This window comes from Pristis pectinata, chromosome 7 (assembly GCF_009764475.1).
Source record: "Pristis pectinata isolate sPriPec2 chromosome 7, sPriPec2.1.pri, whole genome shotgun sequence".
Taxonomy (NCBI): domain Eukaryota; kingdom Metazoa; phylum Chordata; class Chondrichthyes; order Rhinopristiformes; family Pristidae; genus Pristis; species Pristis pectinata.
In genome coordinates, this window is record NC_067411.1 from 39,261,226 (window position 1) to 39,276,374 (window position 15,149).

The 15,149-nt window shown below is 39.2% G+C and overlaps 1 protein-coding gene across 9 annotated transcripts in view; it reads left to right on the forward strand.

The window, feature by feature from the left end:
* Positions 1-7,433, forward strand: part of pip5k1ba (phosphatidylinositol-4-phosphate 5-kinase, type I, beta a) — a 131,251-nt gene extending 123,818 nt beyond the window's left edge. For 7 of the 9 annotated variants that reach the window (XM_052019373.1, XM_052019376.1, XM_052019379.1 and 4 more), the window contains exon 15: positions 6,152-7,394. In XM_052019373.1, coding sequence (XP_051875333.1) covers positions 6,152-6,166 — 15 coding nt within the window. In that variant the 3' untranslated portion in view covers positions 6,167-7,394. Of the gene's footprint in view, positions 1-6,151 lie in introns of all 9 variants that reach the window. The other 2 variants (XM_052019382.1, XM_052019381.1) reach the window with 1 other exon arrangement.
* The last annotated feature ends 7,716 nt before the right edge of the window (positions 7,434-15,149 follow it).

Genomic DNA, 15,149 nt, shown 5'->3' on the forward strand with positions numbered 1-15,149 from the left:
TTAGGAGCAGATGATCAGTGTTTCCAGCCCCTGTTCACTCCAGGACTGCAATGATAGCAGTTTTCATGACTTTTTCTGATGCTCATACTTGTAAGAGGTTTAACTTCTCTTGCACGTGCCCAATGTTTCCTGTCCGAGTGGGTGAACAGTATGGACGAGGGCTGCAAACAGCTGTCAAGTAAACTGAATCTTGCAAAGAGCACGATTCTCTCAGTCCAAAAGGCAAAAATTTAGATCATGGTGGTAATCTCATTTTATTCCAGTTTGTCTTTATTCTAGCATTTTTGACTAAAATAGCTGCTTAAAGGCCAAATTAAACTGAATATCAAAAAGTCAGGATTGCTTTACTCTGCCATACAATTATCTGGATTTGTAGTAATTTGGGCAAATGTATGTTGGAATGTTGTTGAGTGTTTTTAAAAAGAACTAAAATGACTGTCTCTCGCACAACCAGGACCATGTTATCCAATTAAAGTCAAAGTCAAGTTTATTGTCACATGCACAAATACATTTATGCACAGGTGCAATGAAAAACTTGCCTGCAGCAACATCACAAGCACATAGCATCATATAAGCAGCATTCACAAGAAAAACCTAAATTAAACAAATTATACACAAATTTAACAAGAAAAAAACAATTAGAACAAAAAAACAATGTCCATTGTAGTGCAAAGTGGTCATAATGTTGCTATACTGAGGTAGTGATTAGGGTTGTACAGGTTGACTCAAGAACCAAATGGTTGAAGGGAAGTAGCTGTTCTTGAACCTGATGGTGTGGGACTTCAGTTTGGCTAGTTTTGCATTCAAGGTTGTGAAAACAATACTGGAAAAGATATCTTTATTAGTCACATGTACATCAAAACACACAGTGAAGTGCATCTTTTGTGTAGAGTGCTCTGGGGGCAGCCAGCAAGTGTCGCCATGCATCTGGCACCAACATAGCATGCCCACAACTTCCTAACCTGTACGTCTTTGGAATGTGGGAGGAAAATGTGCCCAGACTGCCAGTGAGCCTAATCAAAGTCTCTCCAGCCCAGTGCAACCCTATCATTCCAATGTAAAGAAAACTTCACTTTTTCTCCAATTGTATCTTAGTACACATGGCTTTTTTGGGTCAGCTCCAGGAGAGGACTGCCACCTGCTGGGAAATGGGATATCAGAAAGTCATTGGATCATTAGATCAGCTGAGACAAGATATGCGAGGCTCCATATAAATTGTGCTATGTATTTTGCACACAGGGAAACTGAGCTTTGAGTGAACCATTTCAACTTGAGGCAATGTAACTTTGTTCATGATAAATCATCTTGCAAGAATTATTTGACATGGAACAGGAAAAACACAAATTTGACTACATAATCCTATCAAATCAACTTAAAACAAGCACATCTCCGGATGCCAAAAATATAACCTTTCCTCAGGTTGGTGGATTAGTGGCATTTATTAAGTTATTTCATTATGCACTGAAGGGCAGAAAAAGGTTCTACACACTGCATGCTGCAAAATAAACATTTTCCCAGTTGTGAAGTACTCTAAATGGAATCAGTTACCTTTGAATGCTGGTCATTATTTCACTTTGCAGAAAAGTGTAATAAGGACCAAGGTGAGAAAAGTTTCTGTCCTTGGGACAGGTTGTGAATTTCAGGTCAATTTCACTGTGACCACAAAGAATTAGTTTAGGAGCAGGTAGGATGGAGGGGCTGGGGTGTGGGTGTGGTTAGTTCTCTCTAGAGGTGTGTGCCAAGACGTCCTCTAGGCTCCTTCGGTTATTCTACATTTGGTTAAATGTTTCAGTTAAACTAACCAGAGGAAAGACTGAAAATACTTCAGTCGAAGATATTGGCAAGCTCTTCATAATTCTTTTAGTTGAGGTGTTAAGCATAATGAACCAAATTTGCTCAGTCGTTGTTTATTTTTTACATAGAGTGCTCTCTGATAAAGATGTATGTAAAAAAGAAAAGCCAACAAGGACAAATGTGGTTCCCTTCACAGACAAACAGAAGAATTTGAAATGGGGAATGAGAAGTGGCAGAGGAATTGAACTATTTTGTGTCTTGACTTCATGGAAGAAGACACAAAAACCTGCCAGAAATATTAGAGTATCCAGAATCTGCGAGGATGAGAACTGAGGGAAAACGGTATTGGTTTTAAAAAAAAGAGTACTGAAGAAGCTGGTGAATTTGAAAGCTGGTAAATCCTAGGGACACAATGATCTACATTCCAGAGTTTTGAAAGAGGTAGCTTTGGAGGTAGCAGATGCTCTGGCTATCATCGTACAAAGTTCAACAGTGTTTGGAATTGTTCCTGTGGATTGAAGGGTTGCAAATATGGCCCCACTATTTCAGAAATGAGAGACAGAGGAATTATTGGCCTGTTAGCTTAACATCACGTTTGATGATCACTGCAGGCATGGTGGGCTGAAGGTCCTGTTTCTGTGCTGTGACTCTAGACAAGTGGAATATTTTTAAATAGAGAGACTGGATGATGTTGACGTTCAAAAGGACCCAAGTGTACTTGTATGTAAATCACTGATATACAACATGTAGATGCAACAAATGATTAGGAAGGCAAATGATATGTTAATCTTTGTTATGGGAGTAAGGAAATCTTGCTGCAATTGTATAGGGCCTTGGTGAAACTGCGCCTGGAGTATTGTGTATCGGTTTGGTGTCCTTGTCTAAGAAATAGTATACTTCCCATGGAGGGAATCCAACAAAGATTCACTGGACTGGTTGCAGGGTTAGTTGTATGAGGAGGGATTGAATAGACTAAGCCTGTGTTTTCTAGAGTTCAGAAGGACGAGAGGTGCAGCATGGTAGTGTAGCAGTTAGCATAACGCTATTACAGCGCCAGCAACCCGGGTTCAATTCTGCCATTGTCTGTAAGGAGTTTGTCCGTTCTACCCGTGTCTGCGTGGGTTTCCTCCAGGTGCTCTGGTTTCCTCCCACATTCCAAATACATACGGGTTAGGAACTGTGGACATGTTATGTTGGCGCCGGAAGAGTGGTGACACTTTTGCAGGCTGCCCCCAGCACGTTCTCAGTAACGCAGAAAGACTCACTTCACTGTGTGTTTTGATGTACATGTGACTAATAAATACATATCTTAAAAAAAAATTGAACATAAGATTCTCACAGGCTGGATACAGGGAGGATGCCTTCATTGGCTGAGGAATCCAGAACCAAGAGTCAGATTCTTTGAATCAGGAGTAATTTGTTAAGGAGGGAGCCAAGCAGAAAGATCTTCTTGTAGGGAATGGCAAATCTTTGGAATTCTGTTCCCTAAAGGATTGTAGAAGCTGTTGGTTAGACAATAATTTATTTCCCATGCAAGCTGCCTCTGAACAGAGGGCAATTGATCAACCAAATTAGTGTGGATCTGAAGCCACACATAGAGCAGGAGAGGTAAAGATGGCAGATTTCCTTCCCTATCTACAAGTGAACCAGGTGGATTTTTATGATAACCTGATAATTATGCAGTAACTATTATTGGTGCTACTGACATTCCAGATTTAATTGTTGCAGAAGGATTTGAATTTATTTCTCCAGAGCAGTGGGCCAGGCCTCCGGATTACCAGACCAGTGATTTTAACAACTGTGTTACCATGTAGTGTCAGATCACAATCATGGCTTCACACTGAGAACATCAACTTCTGTTGAAATGTTTTCAATGTGCAGTAAGCAAGAGCTCCTTAGTGATAATTGCCATAGCATAGTAATTGCATTGTCTTTTGACAAGGATCATTTTATCACAAATATTTTACATTAAATGAAATGGTTTACTATACTTTTTAAAGAGTTGTAATCTTATGGTTTGTACAAGCTTAGTAAATTATTTCTTAACTAAGAGGAGGCACTAATCTGATTCACCCATCAGCAAACCACAAAATATGATCTACTGATTCTTAGACAGTTATATCCTCTTTTAAGTATGGAAACCAAAACTGTGCGCAGTCCCTATGAAGTGTTACCCTGTAGAAAGTTTTGTTGAGATTGTAGGGGGCTTTTGTCAGAACATATTCTGTGTGCTGTGAAGTTCCTATATTCTGACCCTAAGGAAGATGAACTGGCCTTGGAGTTAGAGCAACATAGATTGATTAGGGATGTATGAGGAGAAATTAGGGTTGGCCTATACTCACTGGAGTTTAAAACAATCTGATATGTTCATGATTCTAAGAACAATTCTAGACCCTCCAGTTAGAGGAAACAGCCTCCCAGGGTGGATTCTGAGATGCTGTTTCCTCTACCTGGGGAGTCTAGAATTGGGAGATAGAGCTCAGGATAAGGGTCACCCATTTAGGTCTGAGATAAGAAATATCTTTATCTTGATAAAACATGGGAACATAGAAAAATAGAACCAGGAATTCAATATGATCATGGCTGATCATGTCTTAGTATCATATTCCCACTTTTTTCCCACATCTCTTGATGGCATTTACATCTAGAAAACTTTATATTTCTTTCTTAAATATATTCAATGACTGAGCCTCAACAGCCTTCTGAGAATTCCACAAGTTCACTACCCTGTGTTTGAAGAAACTTCTCATTTCAGTTCTAAATGTCTTAATCCCATATCCTGAGAACGTGACTCCTGGTTCTAGCCACTCCAGGCCTGCATCCAGAATATTGTATGTTTTGTTGCGATCTCTGTCTTCTGAACTCTGACTAAAGGCCAGGTCAACACAATCTGTCCTTGTCCTCCCTGCCATCCTAGGAATTAGTTCAGTAAAGCTTTGTTACATTCCCTCTTTCCTGGGTACAGAAACCAAAACTGCACACAATACTCCAGCTATGCTCTCTTGTATAATTGTAGCAAGATATCCATGCTCCTATTCTCCAATTCCCTTGTAATAAAGGCCAACACACCATTTGCTTTCTTAACTACTTGCTGTACCTCCAGGTTTTCTTTCAATGACTGGTGTACAAGAACTCCCAGATCTCTTTGTATAACAACATTTTTACATCTATCACCATTTAAATAACACTGCTTTTTGTTTCCCAGTGAAGTATACAACATAACATTTATCTGTTATACTGCCATGTATTTGCACACTCACTCATCTAAATGGCCTTGAAGCGTCTGCATCCTCCACACAGCTCACAATCCCACCCAGTTTTAAATCAGCGGCAAGTTTAGAAATCTTGCATATGTAAACAGGAAATGCTGGAAACAATCAGCAGATTGTAGTATCAGGTAGAACAGAGTTGATGTTTCAGATCAAAGAAACTTCATCAGAACTAGAAATACTTAGACCTGAAATGTTAACTCTTTTTCTTTCCACAGATGCTTCCTGACTGCTGAGTGTTTCCATCATTCTATTTTTGTTAAAGATTTCCACCACTTCCTGTTTTTTTTTACGATTTTCATTCAAAATAGTACATTTGGTTTCCATTATGTAATGTGAATAGCTTGGGCCCAAGTACCAAACCCTGCAGTACCCCACTTATCACTCCCTGCCACCTTGAAAAAGACCCATTTATTCCTATTCCTATTGTCTGTCAACCAGTTTTCAATCCATGCCTATATCTTATCCTAATCCCATATGATTTAAATCTGCACATTTACCCTCTCATGTGGGACTTTGTCAAAGGCCTTCTGAAAATCCACTCAAACAAAAAACTTCATGGTTGCAAATATTTGAAGTTCTCTGTCTTGGAGGTCTGTGGATACTCATTCACTGAGGATATTTCAAAGGTGAAATGGATAGATGATTGGATACTAGGGGAAATAGAGGATATGGAAGCTAGGCGAGAAAGTGGGCGAGGTACAGAATCAGCCATGATCAATTAGAATGGTGGAGTGGATTGGAGCGGTCATGTGATCAACTTCCTCAACCCTTTTTCCTTTCTGTAGTGTCTACATTTTTCAGTCTTAACCTTGAATATTCACATCTCACTGTGGTGCACAACTTTAAGAATACTTGAGACTTTGAAAATACTTCTCTTCACTGTCTGAAATAGGCGGTTCTTATTGAGAGTACATCCCAAGTCATAAGAAACACCTGCCTTGTCAATCTCTCAAGACACCTGAAGAATTTCTATATCAAACCTATATTCCACATACATTGCAATACAATGTTGACATTTCGTGGTTCAGGGAAAGTGCATTAATTGAATTATTTTAAAATGTTAATTTCTTTTTTAACTTACACAGAACTGCATCCCATGAAGGTTATTGCAGCATTAGAAATCTTTAATGCAACTGCCTTCCCTAAGAAGATTTTTGTTTTTAACCTAGTAAATCGACAGGATGAATTTGCTGGACAGATGTCAGCTGGGGCAGAGAATAAACCCAGCCTAAACATTCCTTCACCACCTGGAAAGATGCTCTCTTCACTCCGGCTAATTGATGAATTAAAACACAAGTCCCGTTTATTAAACAGAGGATTGTATAAACTCAGTTATGTGCCATGGACCTTGTTGACTGACATTGAGCAGGCCAGGATTCAAAAAGAACACTTCACACTTCAGCACCATGTATTTGTTGTTTGCTGTACAAATAGCTCTTTATTTTTTCCTCATTTATGTGATTCCTCTTGATCATCTGAAAAAAAATGTTTGGCATTTTTACTGGTTCTGAAATTCTACCAGATTTATATTTTGTTACTTTGCTGGTTTTGATTGCATACATTTCAGTATCTGGCAGTTTTAAAAGAAAAAGATTTTTCAGATGCCAAAAACACTTGTGCCTGAAGCGTGGGTGTTAACTTTTCTATTTTGTTAAATTTCCTAAGATGCAGTCTTTTAACCAGCCTATGGATAAAAATTGTCTACTTTGTACTTGCATTGAATTGCAATGTTTGCACATGACTACATTAACAGATATTCTAGAAATTCTAGTTTCGCTTACCTGTCAGTTTAAAAAAAAGTTTACAGAAATGTATACACATCATCTCAATGTCTATTTTAAATATGACAAAGAGTCTATTTTAATGAACTCTTTCTGGGAGGTCTTAAAGATCTCTGTAAATAGGTATCTTTAAAATTGTAAGAAGTTTGCTTGAGATGCTTCCTGCAATGTAATGTTCACTTAACAAAACTTGTGTACAGGAATAATTTGTCAAATTTATGTTCTTCTGAGTTGTATAATAATTGAATGGCCTGCTGAAATTTATGCTGCATTATATGTATGTAAATTGTATAGGACTTGAGTTTTGCTGCCATTCTGAATCATTGTAAATCTTTTTCCAAGCAATCATGTTCAGATTATTTAAATGTTACATTATTGTTGAGCATCTATTTATTGAAATTAGTCTTGCTGCAGCCATTTTTCTGGTAATGGGAGATCCTTGGCATCCCCTGGTGGATGTGGTTTAGCACTGCACAACCTGGAGGGCAAACTGAACATCAGTTTCATTGGCCAATGTTTTGAATCAAATAGAAAGCACTTAGAAAGAAACCACCAGCAGAGAATGAATAAAAAAAAGTTTAACTTGAAACTACAGCATTATTTTTTTTAATTTGCAAATTGCCCTGTTTTGTTTTCTCTTTAAGGATTGAGTCATTTGTGTGTCCCATTTTAACCTTCAACATTTGATCTAGAAACTACAGATAGCTGATCAAGTCAGGAAGCATTTCATTCTATTAACCTGGCGAAGGAAGCTCTTTATTTTGTGTGCCATTATTGTTCCACAATTGAAGTCCTGAATTTGCACATTATTATGGGTAAAATCTTGGGATTTCACTGCTGTCTTGGTTCATTGACTGGAGGGAGGCGGGGTAAGAAGAAGAGATTGTGCTGCTTTGTGAGGCTTGGAACAACGTACATCTTTAAAGAATGCATCGCTTTGCAATATTGAAATAAGTTCATTCTGGGGTGGACAGCCAATAGTGACCAGCTGTTTTCAAAGCAAAGCGGGGAGGAAGTATTGTGTTCAACAAGAAGGTAAGACTGTGTAACATTTACTTTCGAATGACAGCCATGATCAGTCCTTTACGGCACAGTTGCGTGGATGTAATGTGTTGCTGATTATTCATAGTCTAGTTTGGTAAAGAGGTCTGAAAAGGGCATTGTATCCCAACCTGTCATGTGAGCAAGAATTAGTGTTAAATGCACACAGCATCCACCACACACCACTTGGTGCACAGTTTACCATGTGAATGATATTGATGAGTCTGGGTTATTGTATATTTACATATAGAACATGATTGTGCTTCATAGTGCAACAGCACATTTAGTATATGCGCACTGTTTTTCCATTATGGTATAAATGTGGAATTGAAAAGTCAAGTTGCTAAAAATGTTTGCTTGCTGCACTGCATACCTGCACTACCTAATCCCATGTATCTTCAAATTTACTTGAGAAACAAAGCCACCCTAGCCTAACATCTACTGTCGACGTAATCTGAGCAGAATGAGTGGATCTACTCTACTTGTAATGAAGGACCCTTGGGTGCCCATTTCCTGCCTATAAAACATACTGCACCAAAGTGCAAGGCAAAACTGTTCTCTTGAAATTGTACACCAACAGACACACTTTGTGTTATTTCTTTTACTTTGCATTCATTCCTTGGTTTGACTTAGTTCCACTCAAATGTTTTGTTGGAATATGTGACAGTTACTTGTAACAGCCAGTAATGGTATAATGGGCATTAATTTGGAATTTCTGTTGTCCTCTGGAAGCTGGAGAATTTCAAAGGAGTGTCTAATGTGCATGATGGGTGGCATGAGTGCATGAATACTTGGATTTTCTAGTCTACTTTTCTAGACTTTATGACTATGATACACATTGCTACATACAAGATCTAATAGTAAAGATTCAAGAAAGGAGACTGTGCTAAAGGGACATCCAGATATTTTTCAACAGAACTTTGTCTCCAGGGTTTGTGATGGACATTGTGGAATTTTGTGTAGAAGTTGGTGATTAGTAAGTCACTGCATCAGAGGTAGGTTGTTCTAATGGGAATGGCAAAGTTTCCACTTCTACATTGGAGCCTGGTGATAGGCTATTCTGGGGTATAAGTATGAAATAAGCTGTACAAACCAAGCTTGAATCTTTGAAATGAGTGTTGAGTTAATGTAGTAAATGTTACACTTTGCATCAAGCAATTTTTTGATTGTGACTGCCAAATGATATAATTGGGTAGTGTTTCCTTTCTGGATTTCTTTGGACTTATCCCCATTTTTTTCCAGGACCTGCAGGCAAGGAGACAACTGCACTGCTCTTGCGACAGCAGCTTAAAGAGGCTGGTCCACATCTATATGGCTAATAAATATATAGGAACCAAAAAGTTTGCTACAAAGGTTAGTTACATGGAGCAGCTGAAAGAACAAGAAAACCCGCTGGCATTTTCAAGAATGGATCCTAATGTCAATCATCATCATTAACCCTTCTGGTTGTCCCTTTTATTAATAATGGATGATGCTGAAAGACTTTTACTGCATTACTACTAAACATTACCCCAGCTATTTGCAGAAGGCAGGATAGGCAAGTTGTAGTGATGGTAATTAGAAGCACAGTGGACTGGAGTTTGATTTGCTGGTAATCCAGGGGCAGAGCAGAATCTTCCCCAGCTTATGTCGTTGAAACACCTAAAACAATATGTAAAGCTGATTATATTTTTGTTTTAAATCAATCATTAAACTAAGAACTTAGAGGCTGTCAAAATCCTCAAGGGCTCAAGAGAAGTCATGCTATCTTCCCAAAGCTGGAAAAAACAAAGTAAAACATTTTTTGTTCATGCATTAATTTGCAACAAGAAAATGGATGGTGTTTAGCTGCATTTCCATGATACATCTTCGAGCAGTTTCAATGACGGCTGCAACTAATATATTTGAAATAATACCTCAACAGAAGCCGTATTTGGAGGTTAATTCTACCTCCTGAAGTAGACCCAAAACCCATGTTTAAGTAGCTTGTCTTTATATTGGGTCTTGACCCCTCATGCTTTGAGAGTTTTTTTTAAACTAATTCTCAGAATACCAATGCTATTGATAAGGTAAACACTTGCATAGAATTACAAGTCTGCAGAGCTGTCATTCAGCTCTATTGATCCGTTATAACATTTGTGCTCCACATGAGTCACCCATCACCCTACTTCCCTAACTTTTATCACCATATCTTTCTATTCCTCTCATTGTCACATGTTTAGTCAGCTTCCTTTTCAATCCAACCATACCCTTCCCTTCAACCCCTCTGTGGTAATGTGTTCCATGTTTTTACCACTCTGTAGATAAAGAGATTTCTCCGGAATGTAGTTGTAGTTGTGAGTATCTTATATTTATGGCCCCAAATTCTGGTCTCACCCACAAGTGGAAACTCATTCTAACTACCCTATCTCAAAGACCTCTGTTATCAGGTTAATCCTCAACTCTCCCTTTTCTAAAGAGGCCCAGTTTGTCCAGCCTTTCCTGATAAGGATATCCTCTTCTGTATTCGACCTTGTCATTATTTTTGAACCATATTCAGCAACTTCACATTCTGTGAAAATTCGATGATGAGAACTGTACACAGTGTTCCAACCATTGTTTAACCAAGATTCTATACATTGAACACAATTTCCATCAATTCTCTCCTTATGGAAACAAATCCTAGAGATTGAATTAATTTGTTTACAAAAATGGCTAATGGCTTGTTAGGCCAGGACATTTGAGGGGATTTAAAAGTTAACCATTTTTATGGCCCTGGAATCACCTATTGGTCAACTTGGATAAGGACAGCAGAATTCCTTCTTTAAAATGAGTCAGTGGGTTTTGATAACTAAATGGTTTCATGTTCTGAAAGATCGGATATACAAGCATTTGGACAGCCAATGGCTGATTAAGGATAGCATGGCTTTGTGCGTGGTAGATCACGTGTAACAAATCTTGTAGAGTTTTTCAAGGAGGTTACCAAGAAAGTAGATGAAGGAAAGGCTGTGCATGTTGTCTACGTGGACTTTAGAAAGGCCTTTGACAAAGTCCCACATTGGGAGGTTAGTTCAGAAGGTTCAGACACTAGGTATCCATGGAAAGGTTGTAAACTGGATTCGAAATTGGTTGTGTGGGAGAAGACAGAGAGTGGTAGTGGACGATTGTTTCTCAGACTGGAGGCCTGTGACTAGTGGTGTGCCTCAGGGATCTGTGCTGGGACCATTGTTGTTTGTCAATGATCGAGATGATAATGTGGTAAATTGAATCAGCAAGTTTGCTGACAACACTAAGATTGGAGGCATTGTGGACAGCGAGGAAGGCTTTCAAAGCTTGCAGAGGGATCTGGACCTATGGGGAAAAATGGGCCAGAAAATGGCAGATGGAACTTAATGCAGACAAGTGTGAGGTGTTGCATTTTGGAAGGACAAATCAAGGTAGGAGATACACAGTAAATGGTAGGGCACTGAGGAGTGCGGAGGAACAAAGGGATCTGGGAGTTCAGATACATGATTCCCTGAAAGTGGCGTCACAGGTAGACAGGGTTGTAAAGAAGGCTTTTGGCATCCTGGCATTCATAAATCAAAATATTGAGTATAGGAGTTGGGATGTTATGGTGAGGTTGTATAAGACATTGGTGAGGCCAAATTTGGAGTATTGTGTGCAGTTCTGGTCACCTAACTATAGGAAGGATATCAGTAAGATTGAAAGACTGCAGGAGATTTACTAGAATGTTGCCGGGTCTTCAGGAGTTGAGTTACAGGGAACGATTGAACAAGTTAGGACTTTATTCCTTTGGAGCGTAGAAGACTGAGGGGAGATTTGATAGAGGTTTACAAAATTATGAGGGGTATAGACAGAGTAAATGCAAGTTGGCCCTTTCCACCTAGATTAGGAGAGATGAGTACAAGAGGACATGGCTTCAGGGTGAAGGGGGAAAGGTTTAGGGGGAACTTCTTCACTCAGAGGGTGGTGGGAGTGCGGAAGGGGCTGCCATCTGATGTGGTAAATGCGGGCTCACTCTTAAGTTTTAAGAATAAATTGGATAGATACATGGACGGGAGAGGTCTGGAGGGTTATGGACTGGGTGCAGGTAAATGGGACTAGCGGAATAAACTTTCGGTACAGACTAGAAGGGCCGAATCGCCTGTTTTCTGTGCTGTAGTGTTCTATGGTTCTATGATCACTTTTACTAGGATCAGTCTTTTATTTCCTTCATCCAAGTTAATTTTTGCTGAAATTAAAATTCTGAAAATGTTCTGATGTGATCTGAAGTCATATTCTCTGAATTACCATATCAGTGACACAATTGTTAAAATGCAGCACACATTCTAGGTAATAACACTAACAGCATTTGTGCAGAATGCCTAGAACATAGCTACATTCACAAGTTACTCCACCTAGGTCAATCTTACTTTTCCACAGCTCGTTATCAGACAGCACCAGATTAAAGGTGCCTACCCTGAAATGAAGTATGGTGGATAAAAGTGTTCACAGACTTGCAGTTTGGGCTTAGATCACATTAAGTAACCTGTCAACTTGTTGAGAAAGCAGAACCAAAGATGTGCTAGGGTCCAAAACAAATCATTTTAAATCACTTTCTTTAGGTAAAAATGACACTAGTTGTGTTTTTAGGTTAGAAAAAATTCTGGAGGCATGAGTTCAAATCGTACTTCAACAGCTGGGACAAATGAAATTCAGTTAATTAATTATAATCTGAATTAAAACCTAGCATAATAATGGTTACCATGAAACTACCAGATTGCCATAAACTAAGTTTAATAAAAACCAGTAACAGAAGGAACTCTGCCATCTTGACAGAGCCCATCTTACATGTGACTCTACAATCACAGAAATGTGGTCAGTTCTTAAAATGTCCTCTGAAGTGCTCTAGCAAGCTACTCAACTCAAAGGATGAACAGCAAGCACTGGCCTTGTCAGTGACACCCACACCCCATGAAAGCATGATTAATACAAAGAATAAAGGTAATAGAAAGCAACACTATGCACTATCTATAGCAAGTATGTTTTTATCAAATGACTGAGGGATGCAGAATGAGGAGTTACAAAGTAGGATAACAAAATGTTTGAATGGCTGAAATGTTAGGAGTGACCTTCAGTCAGCATGAATTTAAATTACATAATTCATAATTTAAATAGATGCAGAATAGTTTACATTTCTGAATGCAGGATTCAGAATAAATAATTTTCATATGCCTTCATGTCTCACTTAGCTTTCCCCCTTTTCCACTACACTTGTCAATAATCAGTGGTGCTGCTGACCAGATAATTATTTTACTGTGGTAAGTTCAGGACAAGAAGATTCAGAAGCTGGACCAAGGTTAAACTATGAAATATTATCACCTGGGTTAAAATTCTAGCAAAGTCAAATATTTCAGAAAACATCAGATTTTTAGCATCCATCATATTTCACTGTTGTTTTATTCAAACTCAACTCTTGCACTTCGATTACACCCATTTGTTTAAAAAACATTGATTATAAGTGTGCATCAGTTTAGGTGGGTATGCAAGCAGTTCAATGAATGGCTAGATGGAAAAGAGATTTTCAAATGTACCCCCATTTGACAACCAACCATTCGAGAGGGCATGCTTTTATGTTGATAACAGGTTCCACTCGATAGTGATCTGGAGCAGTGCAGACCAATGTGTCTTCAGAGTCCGACTCCATTAATGGGTGTTTAATTTTTGTTTTTGGTATTTTGAGCTCTGTAGTTTCAGCATTAGACTGTTCATCTTAAGACCTCTCCCAACATTTTCCCCACATGTCATCCCTCAGATTTTGGAAGGCATTTGAGATTCTCAAACCTGGGGTTGAGTGCAGTAGCTATCTTCAGGAATCTCACATCGCCAACTTCTTTGCTTTTTGTGCCTTTTGTCTAAAACCTAGCAACAACTATTGGGTCATCCTCAGAGACTGTCATAAAACAAAATGTATGACAGACTGCAGGTAGAACCACAGAGTGGAAGACATACAAGTCTCTCTTTCCCCCCCCCCCCCCCCCCCCCCCCCCCAAGGAGTTCAGTCACAAACCTGCAGGGCTCAAGGAGTGATTCCAGCTTTTTCAAACATACAAAAATCACTTTCAGTTGGCGCTGAGATCCTGCTGCTAACAAACTAATGTGGCTGTAATAGCAGCTTTATTTCTCAGCAGACACTGAACCATTCCTAATATGGAAATATCTTGAGAAAGGGTTCTCATTTCTGTCTATTTGCTGTGTGATGAACTTCCAGGTAGGTACTGTTAGCTGGACTGTGTTTGAAATGGCCTGTCAGTTTCCCAGATATTCAAAACCACCATCACGGACAGCTAAGATAATGGGTCATTGCAGACTGTGAGCAATGGATGATGTGTTCAAAATGCAAACGGCTAGCTGCACCTTTCACATTAAGTGCACTTTCAGTACTCATTGTTGTTACTTTTCTTTCAATATTCCATCCTTTTGCAACATCCAAGAACCCCACTGCACGTGTTTTGGCATCATAGCTCTCTTTAGTTACCATTAAAGCAAATGATTGCAGTGTCCATTAGCATTAATCAGGTGTGTTGTGACTCCACGATAACTGAGATTACCCAAGGATGTTCAGTGACCTCCAGTCAAAAGCAACAGTTAGTATATTTTCCAGACAACAGCAAATGCGCAGGAAGGAGATTGAAAGTCTAGTGGCATGATATCAAGACAACAAACATTCTCTCAATGTCAAGAGCTGGTCGTTGACTTCAGGAAATGGGTGGAGCACGCCCCTGTCTGCATCAATGGTGCTAAGGTGGAGATGGTGAGAGTTTCAAGTTCTTAGGTGTAAGCATCACCAACAACTTGTCCACGTTTAGCCACGTGGATGCTATGGCCAAAGCACACCAGCATCCCTACTTCCGAAGAAGGAAAAAAGACTAAGAAACTTTGCATGTTCCCCATGACATACCAATTTTTTTTTAATCAATGCACCATGGAAAGCATCGCATATGGCAACTACTCTGCCAAATTGCTCCAAGACCACAAGAAATTGCAGAGTTGTAAACTCAGCAAAGTTCATCACACAAACCAGCCTCCCCTCCATTTACTCTGTCTACAGTTCCTGCAGCCTCAGGAAAGCAGCCAACCTATTCAAGGACCCCTCCCACCCCAGTCATTCTCTCTCCTTCCCTCTCCCATTGGACAGAAGATCCAAAAGCTTGAGAACATGTATTGGTTTATTATTGCCACTTGTACCGAGGTACAGTGAAAAACTTGTCTTGCATACAGTTTGTACAGATCAATTCATTACACAGTGCATTGAGGTAGT